Source organism: Cuculus canorus, chromosome 8 (genome assembly GCF_017976375.1).
Source record: "Cuculus canorus isolate bCucCan1 chromosome 8, bCucCan1.pri, whole genome shotgun sequence".
Classification (NCBI taxonomy): Eukaryota; Metazoa; Chordata; class Aves; order Cuculiformes; family Cuculidae; genus Cuculus; species Cuculus canorus.
The window spans coordinates 507,667-529,626 of record NC_071408.1 but is presented as its reverse complement, the minus strand read 5'-3'; the positions used below and the strand labels follow the sequence as shown (position 1 = coordinate 529,626).

At 47.2% G+C, this 21,960-nt stretch overlaps 1 protein-coding gene across 3 annotated transcripts in view; it reads left to right on the top strand.

Moving 5' to 3' along the window:
• The first annotated feature begins 421 nt into the window (after nt 1-421).
• The window catches only part of RASAL2 (RAS protein activator like 2), a 184,712-nt gene continuing 163,173 nt past the window's right edge, over nt 422-21,960 (top strand). For all 3 annotated transcript variants that reach the window (XM_054072690.1, XM_054072689.1, XM_054072688.1), the window contains exon 1: nt 422-646. In XM_054072690.1, the coding sequence (XP_053928665.1) occupies nt 496-646 (151 nt within the window). In that variant the 5' untranslated portion in view covers nt 422-495. The remainder of the gene's footprint in view (nt 647-21,960) is intronic.

Here is a 21,960-nt window from a genome sequence, read left to right as displayed (position 1 = left end):
GATCGTGGGGCCGTATTGGGGCGTGGTCATTCGGGGCGTGTCCATCGCCGAGGGCGTGGTCAACGGCCGGGAGACATGTGCCGAGATGGGGCGCAGTCATCGCGGGGGAGGGGCCGGTGTGCGGGGGCGCAGTGGAGGCGTGGCCAACTTCCGGGGGCGTGGCCTGCAGGCTGGGGAGGGGCCGGCGCGGGGGCGTGGTCGGGGCGGCCATTGCCGGGGGTGTGGCTGGAGTGTGGGGAGCGGCCGATGCGGGGGCGTGGCCAACTCAGGAGCGTGACTAGAGCAGGAGGTGTGGCTACAGTGGAGGGGAGTGTCCCGAGCAGGTCCTGTCGGGGGGGCTGGGCCCTTCCCGGGTGCGGGTCCCTTGCGGGGGGCGGGGCCCTTGGCGGGGGCGGGGCCCTTGGCGGGGGCGGGCCCCGGCGCTGCGGCGGTGCCGGCGGGCGGGATGGAGCGGCGGCGCGGCGGTCGCTGAGCCGCGGTGGCTGTTCCCCCGGCATGGACGGCCCCGCGGCCGAGCCGGCGGACTGGGCGGCCGAGGCGTTCGCCGAGCCGGAGCCGGGCCCGGAGGAGCTGGAAGCGGGCGGCGCGCTGGACCGCGTCCTGCTGGAGTCGGTGTGCCAGCAGCAGGGCTGGGCCCGTGTCTACGGTAAGGGATCGGCACGGCGCCCCGGGGCCGCCTTTGTGTGCCGGGCGGGTGCGCGGCCGCCTCGTTAGCGCTAGCGGGGCGGGCATGGCCGGTACCCCACAGCCTGCGGCCCCGGCGCCGCTCGGGGCTCGCCCCGTATCCCCGGCGGCGCTTCGGGCTCTCCTTGCAGCTCCCGGTGCTCTCTCAGGCTCTGCCGGTGGGGTCCGGGGCTTCCCTACCCCCCAGTTTGCAGCCTCTGGTGGGGTTCGGGGCTCCTCCCCCCCCCCTTGCAGCCCCCGGTGGGGTTCGTGGCTCCTCTCCACCCCCTCCCTTTGCAGCCCCCGGTGGGGTTCGGGGCTCCTCTCCACCCCCCCCCTTTGCAGCCCCCGGTGGGGTTCGGGGCTCCTCTCCCCCCCGCCCCTTTGCAGCCCCCGGTGGGGTTCGGGGCTCCTCTCCCCCCCGCCCCTTTGCAGCCCCCGGTGGGGTTCGGGGCTCCTCTCCCTCCCCGCCTTTGCAGCCCCCGGTGGGGTTCGGGGCTCCCTTTGCAGCCCCCGGTGCCGTTTCGGGCTCTCCCTGCAGTGTAACCGCTTAGAACGAGCTTGATTTATGTGTCCGTGCTCGGGTTTTTTCAGGCTCCCCATGGCAATCGGGTTTAATCTCTCTGTCAGCATCCGATCGGTGGCAGTGATGTTGTCTCTCTTGCCTCTCCGTCCTGTTTGTCTGGGTGATCTCAGGGTTTGCTCCCACGTTCAGAGCAGAGACGGCTGTGGACAGAACCTTGGCACTTCTCCTGTAATAAATTCGATGCTCCAGCCTCGAAGAGGCGGCAGCGAGGTGTGTGCGTGTGTGATTACGGCGTTGATGCTGCCTGGGTACCGTGGTTTCCCTCCCGTGACAAATTCCATGCTCCATCCTTGAAAAGGCAGCAGTCGGGGTGTGTGCGTTTGTTGTTACTGTGCTACCGCTGCCCAGTCTGGTGTAGAACCTGTAAATACGCCCTCATTTATCAGTCCTTTTTTGCCTCAGGTCCTGTCACGTTGCTGGCTGTCCCTGCCTTCCTCCTCTCCTGCCCTGAATCCCACAGAGATCCTCCTGGTCTGTAAAACTAGAAGCAAATGTTCTCTGTTACCTGTATCGTGGAGCTGCTACTGGTTGCGTTATTCCTGAAACACAAAGATGACATAAATAAGTTATCTAAGTGAACTCTGCTGGATTTCTTGGCTGAGGGTGGTTAATTATTGTGAGTACCACTGGCCTCAGCCTCTGCGTGTATTGGATGGGGAGGATCAGGCTGCAGGTCTTTTGGAGAGCACAGTCTGTTCAGAGACCTTTGTGTTTATTTTGGAAGCTTGAAAAGCTGGTGCGATGGGATGAGGCTGTCTGGCTGCTTTCTTTCTGGTGCATCAGTGAACAAAGTTATAGTTAGCGCGGTTATTTGTGATAGAAGTTTGGGATTTTTACTAGTTCCCACCATGTCAAGCTCGCTGCTTCTTGTGTGGCTTTCTTTGTTACTCTCACCCTAACGCTGAGGGTCTAAAATGCAGCCTTCTAAAAAAAAACAAACCCTCTCTGCTGCTGGGGAGCTGAGAAGACAGCAGATTGGCTTCGAGTTGTTTGTTTGTTTAGAATACTTTCCAAAGGTAAAATGAGAACGTACTTAAGAAGAGGATGTCTGGCACCAGCCTATCTGGTTGTTACCCAAGGTTATATCGTGTATGAGTGGAAGCAGGAATGCGGTTTCAAAATTAGCTACAGCGAAAAACATTGCTTGTTGATAAAGTCATGTCGTACGTCGCGATGTGTCTGTGGCCTGACAGTAACTCGGAGATAAATGAGAAGAATCGCCTGTGACAGAGCAGTGAGCTCACGGGCTATAAAAATTGGCGTAGACTTCAAGCTTGTAAAAATACATCTCGTAGCCCAAGGACAATAACTAATTATTCCTAGTCTGTGTTTAAAAACAGCTCATTATCTCTCTCCCTCAAAGAATCTGATGTGGTAGTGTCTTCTCTCCTTCCCTATGAATTTGCAATCGGATTAGCTCCTATTTGTTCATTTCCTCCTGCTCATTAGCCTTTTCTTCTGGCGTGAACACATCTGGAGGAGTTTGCGGACAATGAATCCGGTTGAAACTGTGCCATGTTTGTGCACAACTAAATATGGGTTACAAACCTATGAGTGACAAGTGTTATTTATAGGATTAAAAGTAAAGCCTTGCACAGTTGTTGAGGAACCACAGCAGCATCAGGAAAGAAAACAGGAGCAGAAGGCTTAGCCTTGGTGTCTGTATTGTCTGAGAAACAATGAGAACACTAACAGTAATTATTTCACCCTCAGTGGCTGGGGGAGGGAAGGAATATCTAGTGTATGAAAAGCGGAGAAGCATTTTCTAGCAGGGCAAGGAATGCAGCTTTTGATGTCATAGCATATCTTTTCCATGCATCTTTCCGCTGCGTTGAGGAGTTGTGCCCAGTGAAAGGTGACTGAAAAGTGGCTCGAGTAGCAGAAATGCTTATTTTAAAGGAAAGGAATTTGGGAGCCGCTTACAGACTGTTTATTTCTGTGCATCTCTCTTTTCTGCAGTGGTGTGCTGTCCGCTTTGTCTCTATCCAAGGAGGTAGTTACTGGCACGAGAGGAGCCGATCCGATTGCAGAGCCTGTACAACTTTGTCTGTAGGCAGAAGAGAATGTAGCAGTAAAGCACCATCATTACTGGTCTCTGCCGCTTGCCAGCAGTGTGACAGTGATGTGAATGCAGTAGGACTTCACCATGTCTGGGATGTGATTTCAGTGTGACGCTGAGGTCTTGTCTGACTTCTCTCCGAGATCTAAATCATAGTCTGGCTATTTTTGCATTTCCTGCCTCAGCTGAACAGCTAAAGGGTAGCTTTTTCATTCTGTGTTCTGAGGGTTCGGCAGCTTCTGGTTAAGTGAATTAGCACAGACGCTATCAAACCACGGGATTACAGTTTCCTTACTGGAGGACAGAGCTTATCATGCAAGCAGTTTCCTCCAGCCTGGTGTTTGAATAGTGAACGGGAACAGCAAATTTGCTTGTCGGAGTGATAGATTTAATTGCTCATGAAACACAGATCACGTGAGTGCTGTTAGATGATGTTTCCAAGAACTAGTTTTGACACACAACTAATGTTTGTGTAAAATATGTATCAACATGTGTTCTGCACGATGGCTTCCTTTCAGCCTCGTGGTGTGTGTGTAATGGGTAGGAGGGAAGAGGTTATCTTGCTTGGATTAATTGTTTTTCCCCTCTGTGAAAGGGATAACTGACTTTTGAAAGCATCCACCAGTACTTTAAGGTCTTTTTCTTTGCTATTTGAAACTGATTTTGTGGGGAGAAGGCAGGGGAATGACTGAATTTACAGCTTTCTCTGTGCTGTCTGTGAAAACAGAGCAATTGTGTTGCCTGGTGTGGCTGACTGAACATCCATGGATTTTGTAGCAATGAATTATAAAGCTAGCATGGCAGCATTGGTGTTAAATGTTGCATGTGATGGGGGCGGAATCAGATTTTGCCTGACTTACAGTCTGTGTCTAAACAGGTTTTAAACTTCTGCACCACTGGTTGTCAAATTACCTTCTAGTGCCTCTGCTCTAATGCTCAGTGCAAACGTCCGTGTGCTCAAATGATTGAGTTCAAAGTAGGAGTTGCTGAAATACATGGAAAATAGCATGGGGAAGAGGCTGTTAGTTCTTGAATGGTCATCCTATGCATGGACATTGGTGCTCCGTGGCCTTATCTGACTAGGAAATGTCTTTCTCTTTCAGCAGCGGTGCTAAAAGAGGACAGTGCGAACTCTGGCGCAGATTGGACACAGGCATGTTCATCACCTTGTCCTCTAATCCTGCCAGCAGTCTGGAAACATTGCTCGCTGCCAGAATAAGCCTCCTCACCCCTTTCCTCCTGTCGGAAGGAGAAGGCTTTTCAAACACGGGCTTGAAGGGCTCCATGCCTTTTCATGATTGTGATCTGCAGACGGAGCTTCGCTGGCTCTGACTGCAGAAAAAGCCCTAGACCCCTGCAGCCAGACAGAAACATCTCTTGGCTGCCTCATACCTGAGTTCCAGGCTTTTCTGTGTTGTCCCTCAGAAAATACTAGGCTCACGCTCGGGGCTGAAGCCGTGGTAATGCGCACAGTGTCATGTGGAGATTAAAAACTGGCTGTGGCTCGGGCAGTGCACAGAAGCATTTCCTAATCGTGTGAAGTTCAGTCCAGAAGCCCAGTGTCTGTACCCGTTCAGCAATCCCTTGCCTACCTTGTTCAACTCTTCTGTCAATTACCCTGTCTCTGCTCTCCATGCTTTCAGCTTCTTTACAGCCTGCCTTGCTGTGGCTTTGTGCCTCGCTTGATACATACTTTTTTTTTTTTTCTTCCTTTTTTTCTCTTTCTTTTCGCCCACTGCTTCCACTTATACCTAAAAATGCAACGGTTATCCATTTCCAAACCACAGAATCATGGAATCGTTTGTGTTGGAAGGGACCACAAAGCCCCTCCAGTCCCACCCCACTGCCATGGACAGGACACCTCCAACTGGATCAGGGGCTCCAAGCCCCATCCAACCTGGCCTGGAACCCCTCCAGGGATGGGGCGGCCATCACTGCTCTGGGCAACCCATGCCAGTGCCTCCCCACCCCCGAGGGAAACATTTCTCCCTGAGATCTCAAATCTCCCCTCTTTCAGCTTAAAACCGTTCCAAGAGCCCCTCCTCAGCTTTCCCGTTTCTGTACTGGAAGCCGCTCTAAGGTCTCCCCTCAGCCTTCTCCTCTCCAGGCTAAACGACCCCAGCTCTCTCAGCCTGTCCTCATACAGTAGGTGCTCCAGCCCTTGGATCATCTCCGTGGCCTCCTCTGGACTCGCTCTTAGCAGATCCGTGTCCTTCCTCTGCTGAGCGCTCCGTAACTGAACACGAGACTCCTAGTGGGGTCTCACCAGAGCAGAGCAGAGGGGCAGAATCATTTCCCGTGCTCTGCTGGTCACGCTCCTTTGGATGCAGCCCAGGACACATCTTTAGATGAGCACCAACAGGCTTTGGTACTGGAGAGCATCTCCTTATTGTCAGCAAATCCTCTCCTACCTGCCTCACTCGTTGTTCTGGCCAGCGTTTTCCAGGATGTGTATGTGAGGATGGGAGTCAGTCTCACCTCCCTGGGGTCCCGTCTGTCGCCCACCATCTCCACCAGCTGACCAGATCCCACCAGGTGGCGGCATCTTCATTGTGGTGGTGCAGGAGCTGCTGAAGGACACCCAAAGCTGCCCTAAACAGGCTGAGGAATAGCGTCTTCCCCACCTTCGAACCTTATTGCTCGTCTCCTGGAGCTCAATTAAAAAGTAATCTGGAGGCTGTATAACGAGGGTTGGTAGGAAGACTGTATTTGATGTAAAAAACAAGAAACCTCTTGTGACAGGACGAAGCGGTGAGGCAATCCCGTAAGTTGAGAGACAGGGCTTGCGGCTGTAGAAGGCTTTCCTCTCCTCCTTGAGACGGTGCGGATAGCTCAGCCGGGCTTGGCTCTGTGTGCCGCTGCGTTTGTGTGGACGGGGCTGCGGTGCTTTGCAGGAGATGTTATGAAGGGTTTAATGCGGGATGAGCTGAAGGTATGGATGAGACCCTTGGAAGGCTGGAAGGGAGCTGATGAGCTGCCTGGTGCGTCTGTGCAGGCGGTTGTGTGCTGGAAAGAGGACAGGGTCAGTGTTCCTGAGCGTTTCTTTCCCTTCTGATCAATAGGCTTATTTTTAACTCCCTTAGAATGTTGGTGCAGCAGAAGATAAACCCTCATTGGGACGGGAAGTGTCGTTTCCTCTGTGTTTGCACAATGCCTGCTCTAGCGATACCTGACCTTATCGTGGCCTTCAGGTGCCGCTGCCGCACATGAAGTACAAACTTGGAATAATGAAGGCATAAAGCTGCTTTTTCGTTTTGTTGAGATGATCAATGACAATGATTTCTAGTGGATGCCCTGCTGTGAAAGATGGAGTTTAATCAAAACCAAGGGTTTCAGTGTCCGCATTTGCAGATTAAAACGAGACAAATGTGCAGAGATACCGCAGTGAGGAGCATCAAAAGATGTGACCGGAGTGCTCTTACAGGTGATCTGCTCGTACCAGTTGTGTGATAGCTCCTCTGACAGCTCTTTTTGACTGCAGGGTATTCTTACAAGCACAGAGGGGGTGAATTTTGGATCCTCTGTGCTACCACAGCAGTTGAATCTCTGCTGACTTCCTTGTGTGTTCGTAGGGGCGATTTGGAGTGCAGCTGAGGGCTGGATAGACCCTGTTTTCTCCTTGGTTGCTTTGCTCCCAAACTTCATTGCAGAATTATTCCTTTGGCATTAAGAGTTTACCCTTCACTCTTTTTAAAGAAGATGAATGTTCATTTATACATGAAATAATTTTTTCAAAGGAACTTTTAGCTGGGCGCTTTCAGCTGGCTGTGTTGTTGCAAACGTTGCCTAGGTTACTAATTCATTAAGTCACTTAAATATTTGGAGGCATCAACAATACTAGAGTGGGGGGGGAAATGAGGATGACATTATTTTAAAACACCAGTTTCCTGACTCCTGTATTTCAGTCACACCATTTATCTCTGGCTGAACATTTTCATGTGGTGCTGTTTCCTATTTTTAAACAATAGGGGAAAAAAGGGAAGATAAGAGGAGCATAACGGTGACCCGTTGACTTATTATGAGATCATGGGTTCCTTTCAAGTGATATTTATAGATTTTTAAATAGAAAATAGCTGAGATTTCAGCATTTTCTGGCATATATGCATTCTTACCCACAAGGTCATGGAGTTAAGCTCTCATCTGAATTCTTTCGGAATCCTCTGTACAGGCACATGGTAATCATGGAAATACAATTTGTATCTGCAAGCAAGAGAACCCAGTGGAAAGCAAAATGACTGTACTTTGGGTTGTAAACAGCTCACAAAGTCCTCTGTGTTTGGACACCTTCCTGTCTGAGAAAGCCTCTATGAAAGTGATTGGGGCGGGAATAACATTTGTTAATTCTCTTTAACGGGGTTTCAAAAGGTCACAAAACTGTACAAGGCTCCTCTCCGAGAATCAGTTTTATTTTTAATTATAAAGCAAGTTGGAGTAGGGCAAGTAAGAAGCACTCGGAAGTGAAGGGGGTCTTTGCACTTCAGTAAATGTAAAACCAAGTCCTGGATTTAGGTCCCTTATTATCTAAAGGGATTTCTTTTGTTTCTTTACAGTTGGGAATACCCCTTTAAAAATTAGCTCTTGCACTTGCAGGCACTGGCAGGCACTGAGTTAAAGGCATTAATTCTGCAAACTGTGGGAAAACGACACCCATTTCAGCAGATGTGCAATGTCTGGTGTGGATTTGCATAAGAATGCTTATGCCTCTCTGTTAGTTTCTGGCTTGATTAAAACTTGCAGGCACCTTTTCCCTTCCTGTAGTGCTGCGTCTGCATTCAGGGACATTAGTGCTTTAATTGAAAATGCCCCCTTTTCTTCTGCGTTCAGATAACTCATTTTATTTGCCAAGTACTGCCCTGTAGATGCCTTGGTGCTTTACAGACAGAGGCTGCTTGGCTTGCCTTCTAGGATTCGTAGCCTGGACCAGAGAGAGGAAATAGCAAAGATGAAAAATGCTAGAGGTGTTTGGAAGTGGATGGAGGATTATGTGGTATTGTGAGGTGGAGGGAATGCATACTGAGTCCTTGCTTCCGAGGAGATGTGGGAATGGAAATCAGAGCTGTGGTGAGAGGAGAAGAAGAGTTTAGGAACCTGTGACTAAAAATGATCACCCGTCTCTTACCCTTGTCCTCTCCTTGTCCTGTCCCAATGTTGTGTAAGAGTTCCAAGGATTCTGCAGAACCTCTTCACCTTTTTCCCATTCCCAGTCTGGATGGCATGAAAGAAAAGGGTGGACAGTTCTTTCAGGTAGACCGTAGATACCACAGTGTTAATTCTGAGAGGGCTTTCTGACCTCAGAATAGCAGGGAATTTAAGCAAGGTACCGGGAGGCAGGATATTGGAAAAGAGAACAAGAAGTTGGATTTCTGCTTGAAGTTTCTGATGAGGAGAGAGAGAAACTAATCAGGAAGCAACGTTTTGCATAGACTTTATCCAAGTATGACAAATGCTGGATGCCCACCACCACGATGCAGGGCTTTGGGAGAGGAGGGTTTGCATTGGGACTGTTTTTAAGGGTTTTTTGGCATGGAGGCACAAAAGGCAATTTAGCAGTATTCTAGACAAAGCTTAATGCTTGAGGAATGTGGGTCTGGAGCTGCACTGCCCCGTCTGCTGCTGGCGATGGTTTTTCCTAGCCCTGGTAGCCAGCAGAGGACTTTTGGGTTGGCCGGCACAGAAGGGAGGAGCAGTTAGCGTGGCCTTCCTGCAGCAGCCCTAGCTTTGTTGTTTTATCAGTCACAAGGAATGCAGTGGTGTGGAAGTGAGGAGGAAGGAAGGAAGTGCTCTTAGCAGGCTGCAGGGCTGCGAACGGGCACTGGACGGCAGTGAGCCAACTCGCAGCCTTAACAGCTTCAATCTGTCTTGTGAGAGGACTGATGTTCCCCAGCTCTGGAAGGCTAGTGTTTATGTTCAGGCTGAATAAGTTGGAAAGCCTGGAAATTGATGTCATATCCATTTTTTGGGTATCCTTCACAGAAGAACTTTGAGTATGTGGAATATAACAGCAGAACTGCTTTCTTCCTCTTAGGAAACACAGCTCCTTTGCCCAGTGAGAGTTTGGAGGAAATAGGGATGGGGCTGGTTCTTCTGGAGGGGTTTCTTTTCAATGGTCAGTACTTGTATGGCAGGTGGAGTTAAAAACCTGCTTGCTCTCTTCAGTTTCTCATTACTTGAGTCAGTGGATTGGCTTGAGAGAAGCAGAGGTAATTCACACCCTCATTTAGCTGACTCTTAGTGCACTGACACCCATCTCCAGAAGACCGGGTGCAGACCTGCTCTATTCAGCACAATGTGTGGTATGAGGGCTCTCGAGTTTGAGGAGAGTGTGTGGAAAGTAGCAGTGACTCGAAGGGCAGAATCCAGTCTTTGACTCTCTTTAGGGAATTAAATGATCGCTTTGCCTCAGTTTGGTGTAACACTTTGTCATGGCGAACAGTGACCGCTTTATTAGTAATTCCCACTCTGCCCCTTGGGGTAAAAGAAGGAAGGATTGGTTTCACTGACTTGTATTTGTTGCTTTGCTATGTGAGTGTGTCCAGAGCTTTAACAGTTTCATTCGAGAGTGCTGCTGTGAGCTGGGAAGGTGAAGGAATGAGGCACAAGTAGGTCAGATAACCTGCCCCAGGGCATACAAGAAACTTGTCGACAGAACTGGGATCTCCTGAGGCCTCTGCAGTGCTTTGCTTGCATACTTTGAGTCGCACCGCTTTGCGTTTGGGATACCTTTAAGCCTGCTATTTTACTTGGATCCTTCTGTGACTGTTAATAATCTTCTCCAATACTGTATTACCTGTCAGATCTGTAGGTCAGCCAGGCAAGATGCTCTTGGATGGGAAACTTTCATTCAGGTGGGAAACTTTCATTCGGGTGGTTTTGTCTGCTTGCTCCTTTTTTTTGAAAAGAAAAATAATCACCACACAAAAACTAAAGGTGAAGTTTTGTTGGCCTTCCAAATGTAATGAACTTGTCTCGTTTCAGTGGTAGCAGGCTGGTCTGCTGGTCTGAAGGAATTTGGATAGCTGGCACTGATCAAGTTCACTTAGTCTGTGGCAATGGCCAAGTGTTTGACTAAGTTGTCGTTTCTGAGCAGGTAACTCTTCACCATGGGCTGTGGGAGGAAGACATATCACAGACTGAGACTGGAGAGCCATAGAGCAATTATTAAACCACCTGAAGGTCTAACATCCTTTCCATGGCATGGGAGGTCCTATGCCACTGTGTCGGCTTTGCCATGAGAGTTGACTGATCTGTAGTAGTTTTCCGTGTTAGCTGGGTGTTTTATCTTGCTGTCCAGGACTGCAGTGAGGAACAGGCACTGTGAAAGGAGACAGAAATCTTCCTGAAAATAGGCTTGCTCACATTATGAGGTTGTACCTCAGGCTGTACAGACAAGCTGCTGCCTTTGCTGGGTTTCCTACCTTGCTTGAGTCTATTGGAACACATGCTCCACACAACAAAAGCACAGTGGGCTCATGCTGGTAGGAAATCATCAGCTTCCTCATCAAATAATACTGAGCATTTGCTATTTTGAGGTACATTTCTGTAAGTATTTTCCTTCTTTTTGTTCAGGACTGTGGGTAGTTGATAAGTCTCTTGGAAAATAAGAAATTGTGAAAGACGGAGTGGTACCAAAATAGAAGTAGAGAGCTCTGGCAAAAGTACATGGTGTTTAAATAATAATAATGAAATCAACATTCCTTTAAAACTGGTTTGGGAAGATTTATGTCCTAGATGGCATAGGCTTATGGAGTCTCTCTCTGTCTTGCTGTCTGGCAGCACTGGGGTAGGATGTCAGTGAGGGATGGGGTGATTGATGACCACGTTGGGTGGATTTCATGGAGTTCTTCCTTAACTCCTTCCACTCGCTAAGGCTTTGCTCACTGAAGTTTTCAAGCAGCCCCCTTGGAAGTAATGAGTTTTTTATCCCATGTAGTAAAGTAGCAATGGTCTTACCATATATATTTATGTCAGTTTTCTTTCACGTGCCCTTAGCTGGTGACTCTTCTGCTTAAAGAACACCTCTGGTCGTTCCCATCCAGATCTGAGTAGTGACAGAGTACTGTGAACCACGGCCATCTGAAACAGCCGTCCTCATTTCAATCCCAGTGGTTGCTAATTTCTCAATTTATAACCATTAGATCATTATAACCATTAAATCAAATTAAGGAAGAAAGCCTCTTTCTTATGTCAGCCTAGACAAGCTTTGTAGATGGAAGTTAGGCATTTTCCGCTCTAATTTCTTCTTTTTTTTCAGACTTACTAATAAGGAAGTCAGGAATGTGAAGTAAACAGCCTCTGTTCACCAAAATGATGAATGTGTAGGAGAAAGAAAGGATGATAAGAAGGAAACCAGTATTTTTGATTCCTGCCCAGTGCTGGAAAGGGAGAGTTGGCACGCTCTAAAAATTAAAATATGTCTGAAACTTGGGTGGAAAAAAGGATGGTGAGGGATGCAGTAATAATAGTGAAAAGGCTAGGTGGTGTGAAAAGGCATTAATCTTCCCTATGCTGGCAAAACTTGCTTTCTGCTCTTTCTTTGTCAGAACACACTGCTTTTTCTGTGTTAAAAAATAGAGAAGAGGGAAAATCAAAAGCTGTCTGAAACCGCAGCATGGCTATCAATGGTAAATGAATATTTAGTGTCAGGGCGGCATTTATCTAAAGCTTAGTGTCTCAAAGTTATCTGGATCCTGGTTTCATTGATTTCAAGTTGTGCGGTTCAGGTAATTTGGGTTTAATAGTTCTCTCGGCACCTTTAACGTGATGCTTGGCAAGAGGAGGAAGCCAGCGTGTGTAATTTTTACATACATGAGCCACTAAGCAGTAGTGAACTGTCCGTAAGCAACTAGGAGGAGGTTATCTCCTTAGTCCTGTGTTAATGCATTTAAAAACTTCATTATAAGCCCTGCCTATATGGAGAACATGAGGTACAGTAGCTCTGACTCCCAAGGGGTGATAGCTGTTTTCCCTGACTCCCTTCGCAGCGCGGGTTTGAGACCAGCTCAGCCGAGGACCCGGCAGGCACTCTGGTGAGAGTTAAGGTAGTTTCCCGTATGAGTAAGTAGCTGTTCCCATAAACGAGTGCCAAGAATTAAATTGACCTGCTTCTTCCCCGCTGAGAAACTACTTGCTGTGGCCATGCGTCACGTCAGCTTTGGTGTTTCACTGACAGCTTAGGAACAGAGTGAGAATGGACTGAAGGACCCTAGCTTTCCAAACATTCCAGCTGACGACTGGCTGCGTGGGGTTAGCAGAGCTATCTGCCAGCCTGCTGCCTGCACTAGGAGGTCTCTCGGCTGATGTGCCCGTCCAGTTGTAGAACATCACCACATCTGTTTGCAGGACAGTCTGTGCCGAGATGTCTCCGAGAGAACTTTGGGATGAATGTTAGATTAAAGCCGTGGTGAGAGAGGAGTGTTGGAGTTGATATCCAATAGTGTAAGTCTTTGCTGACAAGATTGCAGTTGGTGGTGGCAAAGTTTAGAGAGGATGTCATGGGTCTAAAAAGCATGCAATTACATTTAAAACTTGAGTACCTTTGCAGGAGACTTAGAAAGAAAAAGCTGTGATGTATTGCTCACTGTGTACTTATATTTCATCCACGAAATGGCTTTCCAGTCAAAATGCTCTCGCGGTACTTTTGATGTCCATTTATAACAACCACTCAGTTCTATAGCTGACACAGTGTCCCTCCCTGTTTTGTTTCCAGACTTTATTGATGTGGCTTCTTGGTGACCTACTTTGTGTTCACCCCTTTAAGGTTGCTTTTTTTCATTCCTTTCTATAAGAAAGTGCCTTCCATGAGAAATGTTGGAAGCTCACTAGCCAGTCTTTAATACTGGTAGGTGGAAATTTGGACCTGACCGGTTGAGTGACCTTCGGCTCGCACCCAGGATAGATGACACAACTGACTCATAGGTACTTTCCTTACTAAGTTCTGTTGCTAGTCATTGTGAGACCCTGGAGGGGGGTGTTTGGAGAATAAGGGAAGGAAATGCTTGTATTTCCTTGGAGCTCTCATTACTCATTCCTGAATTGGTTAGCCCTGTGACTCCAAGGCCATTGTGTGTGCCTCTCAGCCTTGCAAGGGGCCAGCAGTCTGTCATGTGCTTGTTACTTAAGCACTTGTGCAGCTGGAGGAAGGAACATCCCAGTTCTTACTCCTTTTACTCATTCTGGGGTATTTTTCCTTTGCGTTGCTCCTTGTGGGGTTTTCCTGTGACTTCCACTAGCAGTGATTCAGTTCAAGGCTCAGCTGTGTCACTCTTCAATTAGAGGAGCTTTTGCTTTTTATCTGGGATGTGAGGTATATGCTTACTTATTTGTGGGCATACTTAAAAACCAGTTAATGTGATGCAGATGTGCAGTCTTCAGCAGATACAGAGCAATTAGCTAAGTCTTACGGAGGGATTCATACCTCAAGATATTACAAATCATAGAATGGTTTGGGTTGGAAAGGACCTTAAAGATCATCCAATTGCAGCCCATGGCACACCTCACACCTGCCCAAGGCCCCATCTAACCTGGCCTTGAACACCTCTAGGGATGGGGCAGCCACAACTTCCCCAGGCTCACCACCCTCATGGGTGCCTCATTCCCAGTGCCTCACCACCCTCATGGTGAAGAAATTCCTCCTTATGTCTAGTCTCAATCTGCCCCTCTCCAGTTTATCCCCATTGCCCCTCGTCCCATCCCCACAAGCCTTTGTGAACAGCCCCTCTCCAGCTTTCTTGTAGCCCCTTCAGGTACTGGAAGGTTACTGTAAGGTCTCCTTGGAGCCTTCTCTTCTTCAGGCTGAACAACCCCGACTCTCTCAGCCTCGTTGGAAAAGAATTATTCACTTCTGTAATTTCACAGTGTGGGTGTAGCTTAGCACTTGTAATCATGATCTTGTAAGGCTCGCTGCTTTCTCCCCTTTCTCCATTTCATTTGGTTGTCGTGTTGGTATAAAGACTGGTTACTGTGAAGGGAAAAAGCCACACCAGTCCTTTTCTGGGAACCTTGATGGCTTGTTGGTTTCCAGCAAAGAGTATCCAGATCTTTTGTGTGTGTGTGCGTCTCCGTCATAAAATGAGCATGCTGTTAACTGAAACTGTGCAGTCTTTGCTTGGAACAGGAAAGAAAACCATAAGGGGGAAAGCGTTTGCATGTGTGTAAGCATCGAAGGAATTTCAGCAAAGGTAACATCCAGGTGCCGTTAGGATCTGGAGATGAACTTGCCTTCTCTCCACTGGCACTGGGTAGGCAGGGCCTCTACCCCTGTTAGGAAAACCTTTAGCAGAAGATGAATTAAGGGTTAATGAATGAAGCAGAGGATCTTAAACTAGCAAGAGACATTGAGGGTGGTGCAGGTGGCAACGCATTTGAGGAGAAAGTCCTTGTAGCTCACTTATTAATAATCCTTGCTCCTTTCCTTGCCGCCTCCTATCGCGTTTAGCTGGACGCGGGCATGCATGCAGGTGTGGCGATGAGGTGGAGGTGCGCTTGTAAAAGGAGTGCTGGAAGAGCCTGAGGGGCTGAGTTTGGGTCTGCTGCCTCAAAAGGCCAGCCTAGGGCACGGGGCCGAGCTCTGCCAGGGCTCTGAGGTTAAATGAACTGTGTGTGATTGGTGAGAAAACGAAGAATTCAGCGAGCGCTGTGACTGCCAGCTGCAGCGCGGCAGCACGCTGCGCTACCCAGTGGGTTGCTGGACAGACCAGCTATTTATCCATGGTTCTTGCCAGCAGAGCATTGGGTGGAAGAGGGCCAGTGCTGTTTGTGTTGGAAGCAGGCTGGGCACGGAGGCTGTGCTGGTCCAGAGGCACGGCATGTCAAAGATTTTAGTGGTCTGCAGTTTTCCAAGAATATTCTTTTTCTCTGGCTGAAATAGCCAGCCAGGCCGGTGAAACATTGGCACAAGGAGGGAGAGCTACCAAGTTTTATACTTTGTTTTTTTTTTTTAATCTTGCCCTTTATCAGCAGATAGGAAACAATGAATGTAAATCTATTCCCCAACACGTGCAGATGCATTTTGTTTCTTGGAAGCTGAGCAATGATGAATTATCAGCGTCCCGTTCCAGAGCTCTGACAATCTGCAGTCTCCTTAATATTCTGATGAGCTATCGTGGCTATTATTCTTCTGCATTTTTTCCCCTTTTGTGTTCTTCAAACCCATATTGCAGTCTGAGTGTTGTTGGTTTAGGATTGAAAGAGGTGCTGGCTGGCTCTGTGCTTTGCTCAGTTTTCCTTTGACAACAGAAAGGGAGAGCGGGTGGTATGATTCTTCCCCCCGCCTCAAAATAGAAATGCAGCCTGGTTTAGAAGCAATTTTGAAAACTGAAGTTATCTCCTATTCTGTTCATAATTGTCTCTTTCTAATATTAAGACTATAAAAGTGTAAAAATTATTCTTGCTAAGAAGAAATCCTCAATAAACTTAAGAAATCGCAGCACTTCAGAGGAAAAAAACTTTTTGCTTCTAAAGACTGAGCAGCTCTGCTCTGGATTCTCTTGCATGAGGATTATTCCAATGACAGTTTATCTTTAGAAATAACTGCAGATTAATTACACGTGTCTTTTAAAATGTAGCTTGCTTACCCAGATGGCAATTAGATTCAAGTTAATGGCAATGTAAACCAGCAGGATCTAGAACAGCTCTCCAGCCTAAGGGCCGACCATTTTTACTATCCAGCTGTTTTCCAAAAGATTTATTTCATTTTCCCACTTGGTTTCTGTGCCTCACCCCTCTGTTTCAGTCTTGCTGCTCGCAGTGCAGTGTGGGTGGCAAGGCAGGGGAAGAACAGCTGCACTTAGCAGCTCCAATAAATGACCTTATTAGAATCAGAGTTGTCTGCGCTACACTGATACCAAAAGTCTTAGATCATCTTGTAGCTTCTAGACCGGTTTGTTATCATTTCCACCCTGCCTGTTTGCAGTGCAGAAAGACACCCCTGACTCAGCCTCGCAGATAAATGAGGATGCAGTGAATTGCCTGTTGCTGCTGGGCCATTCGTTTGGACTTTGTCAGCAGCCAGACACGCTTGTGCCTTTTTCCCACTCCTTGTATATTGAGTATCATATGCAGGAGGAACAACGTGCTCTGAAACAGCTCAGAAATAAGTATGAAATACCTTGCTGGCCAAAGGATGTAGATAAGTCCTTATGCTGTGGTTCTAGCTTGAGGATTTAATGTAGGAATTTAGAGGAATGGTACAAATGGGGAAGATTTAGACTAGACATCAGGAAGAAATTCTTAACAATGAGGGTGGAGAGGGCCTGGCACAGGTTGCCCAGCGAAGTTTTGGATGTCCCATCCATGTTCAAGACCAGGCTGGATGGGGTTTTGAGCACCCTGATCCAGTGGGAGGTGTCCCTGCCCATGGCAGGGGCTGGGACTGGATAGACTTTAAGGTCCCTTCTGACCCAAACCATTCCATGATTCTATGAAATGTTATCTTGGGACACAGCAGAACCAGTGGTAATTCTCCATCGCAAACCTACCACCTCTTTGGCGTTGCTTGTTGAGAAAGAGAAAATAGGATGCAAACCCTTGCGCTTTTCAGGTTTTCCCATGAAGAACAGGCTCGAGTAGGAAGTTGCCTTGTGTTTGTTGTGAAGTAGCTCGTGTTTTCTGTGGCGAGATGAAAAACGATTTGCTGCTTTGCCTAATTCTTTGAGCTATACAGAAACTGAGGTGCATGCCAGGTGCAGGAGCATTGTGTGCCGTCCCAGGGAAGCCATACCTGCAGTGTCTTGGAGATGGAGGAGAACAATCCTTGGAGGCCAAACCCACTTACAGGATGCACTTCGCTACTCCAAAAGAGTAGCAGTGCTCAGACTCCTTTGCTTAAGAGGTGGATTGGATTTGAAACGCTGCCTCTGGGCTTCACTTTAAAGCTTCTCATCTTTTCATACGTGGTGGTTAAGTGTGAGCTGCTGTCTGCATTTGTCTGGTCTTTGGACCAAGAACATTGGAAGCTCGCGGCAGACCACTGGGGACTTGCCACTGGAGAAACCCAGTGCCCAAGGAGCGTTACCCCTGAGGGGAGAAGGAAAAAGCATTTCCTCTTCTGCATTTTCTCATTTCTTATATATTTGATCTGCAGCTACTTATTTTTCCAAATTAGTCTGTCTGAAGTACACCTGCATGGCCTCCTGTGCACGCTTCCACTGGATTTAAAAGTACGAGACAAGCAGCATGGTCACATCCTTCTAGTTTATTTTGTGAAGGAAGGGCTAACAAGGGAGCAATTTGTGAACGATGTCTCGTCAACCTTATTTAAATTCAGTACTTAAAGAACTTCACTGTAAGTTTTCTACCTCTGTTGTTGGTCAGTGAAGGCATTTCCGGCAGGTAGACACGAGGTAGCGCTTCCATTGACGCATCTTTGCCATCGCTTTTTTCCCCTCACTTCAAATACAGCTCTTCCTTGTGAGTAGCTTGTGACAACTCACGTGGGTAGAAGAAAAGGGATTTAATTTCATCTTTCGTAAGGTGTGTCCCTGTCATCAAGGAAAAAAAAAAAAGGGTTGGAATTCATAAGCAAGATAATGCATTTTCAGATGGAGCGTGTGGTTTGGGCTTTTTTCAACCGTTCTGCTTTTAGCTGGAATTCTGTGGATGAAGCACTAGAATAAAACCCATCAGCTGGGTGCTCTACACCCACTTTAATGGTAGAGCAGAAAGAACAGTACCAAGAAAGCTGGGGAAATGGGCAGCAGCCCTAAAAATCTAAACTACCGCTAAGCCCTGCCTTGTTCTCTTGTGTTACTGCACTCTCAGGAGGTCACAGGCAGCCTGAAAGCAGAGACTGAAGTACTTCAAGGGAGATTTGACAAATCCACCTGTCAGTGTCACCAGACAGCTGATTTATCATCTCTGACAAGGAGAAAATTGCTTTGACTTGTCTACGGGACAAGTAAAATTTAGTAATAGTGATGGGGTATTTTAAGAATTGTCACGATCATGTAAATCCTGTTATCTAACCCAACGCGAGCGAGTTCGGAACGGCAAAATGACATTAGCTTTCTGGAGGAAAATAAAAAGCAAGAGTCTAGTATGAACAGATAACTGGACATTTTCCCCCCTCAGTTCATTTTTAAATCCCGTTGCCTTTCAAAGGCTGACACTTCTGTCACTGAGCCCTGTTTCCCTGGTAATAGAATATCGAAGGAGATGTCTTTGAAAGAGAAAAAAAAAATGGCATGTAGCTACATCACATCATAAAATACAAAGGAAGCAAAGTATGCTTAATCTGACAGAGCATCAGTGTTCAGGCTGTAAGCTCATTACGAGGCTTGTGTAGTGGGAGCTGAGTTTTTCAAATTAATTTCTATGTATTACCATAATAAACACTTTAATAATATCCTTTTCCTTCCTTCATATCCCCAGCAGCTGAATACTTCAGTAAGTTATCTAGTCTTTATAGCAGCCTTTATCCCCATCATCCATGCATGATGTGTTTACAAGAATGCTTGTAGATATTTCCAGTTTAGTTCAGTGCTCCAGGTTATGCTCCTTCAGCAGTTTCTCTCGGTGCATTTACGCCAGCATTTGGGATGTTCACATGAAATACTTGGGGAAAATTATCGTGCAATCCTAGAATGGTTTGGGGTGGAAGGGACCTCGAAGTCCATCCAGTCCCACCCCCTGCCATGGGCAGGGACACCTCCCACTGGATCAGGGGCTCCAAGCCCCATCCAACCTGGCCTGGAACCCCTCCAGGGATGGGGCAGCCACCACTGCTCTGGGCAACCTGGGCCAGGGCCTCACCACCCTCACAGGGAAACATTTCTCCCTGAGATCTCATCTCAATCTCCTCTCTTTCAGCTGAAAACTGTTCCCCCTCATCCTGTCCCTACACTCCCTGATCAAGAGTCCCTCACCAGCTTTCCTGGAGCCCCTTTCTGTACTGGAAGCTGCTCTAAGGTCTCCTGGGAGCCTTCTCTTCTCCAGGCTGAACAACCCCAACTCTTGCAGCCTGTCCTTGTACAGGAGGTGCTCCAGCCCTCAGATCATCTCCTTGGCCTCCTCTGGACTCGCTTCAACGGATCCCTCTTAGAAATATTGAGACTTGCTTTTTATTTCTAATTTTCTTTGATAGCAAATGGAAAAAAAAAAAATCCCATCTCTGTTTTAATCTTTCAAGTGACTGAAACACAACTTGATGTAGCTGGCATCTGGCACCTCAAGAAACAGGGCTTGGACCATGTAGGGTTTCATTTCCTAGGTTCTTTTGTTGCCTACAATAGTAAGGACAGCCTCATTTTTGCTGACTGCTGAAACCAAGGGGTTATGGGCGTCTGGAAAGGAGGAGAAGGACACTGTTAAAGCACAGAAATTGGTAGAGATTAGGGATCTGCCAAGAACCCAAAACTGCTTCCAGCTTCTTAGATGCTGGTGAAGTTTCAAGTTGTCACCCCACTTAGGTGTAGCCGTGCAGCTCAGTGTTCTGCTACTGCATTTCTTCACAGTTCCTGAGCGACTCTGTGGAGTCCCAAAGATATGTGCTGATCTAGGCTTGGGCATAACGTGCATCCGCTGGCATCCCTCACCGCATCCAAAACCCGCCTCCGTCACTGGCTCAGTTTTCCACACCAATCTCACATTTGATATGTTGTCCATGATTACCCCATCTCTTCCAACACCCCTGTTTCTCTCCCACCAATAGCTTTGGATATTTGTCGTCCTGCCTCGAGCATCTTTTTGTGTCTAGCACTTTGCCAAGACACTTTTTGGCAACAGAGAGATGCGGCTGGAGACCTGGAAAGCTCTGTATGGGAAGGCTGCATGAGCATTTCAGATCAAATTAAAATCTCCCAGCAAAGTATTGGCTTAATCATGAATTCTAGTATATAATCTGATTTTTCCAGCCTGTCTCTTTTCCATCCTCAGCTCCCCCCCGCTCCTTCCTTTGCCCCTTCTGCTGCTGCTGTTAGGGCTTGCGGACAGAGACACCTTTCTTAAAATAAGATGCATTCCATGTGGTAGCTAAATGTAGTGACTTAAGAAAAATGCACAGGAAGGACTTAATGATTGTCAAAATCCTCTTCAAGACCTGCGTAAGAAAAATAAATCGTCGATAGGATGTGTGACACTTCTGCAGTGATTGCACCCATTAATACGGAGGACAGACTGCAAAATCCAGGTATGCTTCTGAGTTCTTTTTGTCTTTTCTATTCTTGTTTTTGAAGCTTCTGCTTGGCTGCTGGTAGGTGACAGCAGTGCTGCTGTCTTCAGGCTTTCCAGTGGCAGCTCGTTAAGAAATTATGTATTCCCAGAACTGCACTGTTTTACAAGGGTGGGGGGTGGAGGATTGTGTGCAAAGGAGGAAGCAAACAAAACCGCTTTGGAATTCCAGCCCAGTGCAAAGAGGAACAGGTTCATTGCTACAGGAAGAAATTGTTTCTAAGTTCTAAAGAAGCTTTTGATAAATAGGAAGAAAAATAGGAACCCTCAAGCTTGTGACCTGGTACACACTTCAGAAGTGTTTCAACATCAACAAGGATACAAGCAACAAAGCTGGAAGACAAGAGCTAAAATCACTGCTAGTGAAAATACTGATACGACTACAAGGAACAGATTTTGCTGTAGAAATGAAACACTTGCATTTGCGTTTTAAGCAACCGTCTGGTTTTGTAAAAGCATGTATGGGGAAGACAAAGATAAAGCAATAGGAGATGTGATAAATACACGAAGAAGATTGTTTGCTTCTGGCATGTCACACCAACCAGGAAGAGTCAGGAGATGTGACAAAAGCAGATTTAGAAGATTGCGTTGCTAAACTTGAGCTGCCGTTTTCCATTGTTGTAATTTTGTAATATAAAATCAGGGGAGGTATAAATATGTGCAAGCATTGCAGCCTTTTAAACTTGCCCTGTTTGCTAATGACTGGTGTAGAAAGCAGGGACTCCTGGTGACCTTGTTGCTCAGGATGGTGTCTGTGCCTGAGTGACCATCCCGTGGAGCTCAGGAGGTTTTAAAAAGTTGCTTTTTGGAGTGCCAGTAATATGGGGGTTTTCCCAATCTCAAATGTGAGGTTGTTGATTTCAGTGTTTTTTACCCTTATTTCCTGTTGGAATGAGATGTCTTTTATTTTTTCCCCTGATATGGAGAAATACAAGTGGCCAAGGAAGACAAAAGCTGCTTGGTTTTGAGAATTGATCATCAGGAAGCAACATTTTTTGCTTATTTTAAGCTATGCAACACATTCATTCCATACTCTTTCTGTCCTCAGTTCCAACTTGCAATATCTCAGCTTCCTCTCCATTTATGCCAAACATATACACATACAGGGGAAAAAATGGGTTGTCGTTCGTTTTGCAGAGGATAAGCCTTTAGTAACACTGCTATTGTCATCACCATGCTGGAGTTTGCAGGGTGATGCTTAAGTGAGAAATAGGCAGGGTGTTAAGGAGTTACTTTTTTATTGTGCTCAAAGCTTCTTCTCCAGTGGGAAAATAAAATGTCCTGTTAGAAGTTCAGTGAGTATCCGATAGCCGACGGCTGTTTTTAAGACTAGCTGATTGGAGAGCAGACCGACGGTGTGATAGGAAGGAGATGCACAGCATCTGCTGCTGCACCCGAAACAGCGCAGGTTCTGTTTGGTAAACTCGGTTACTTGGGTTACAATTTACCACAGTTTCCCTTGTCCAATTAAACATTTTAAGTGAGTTTT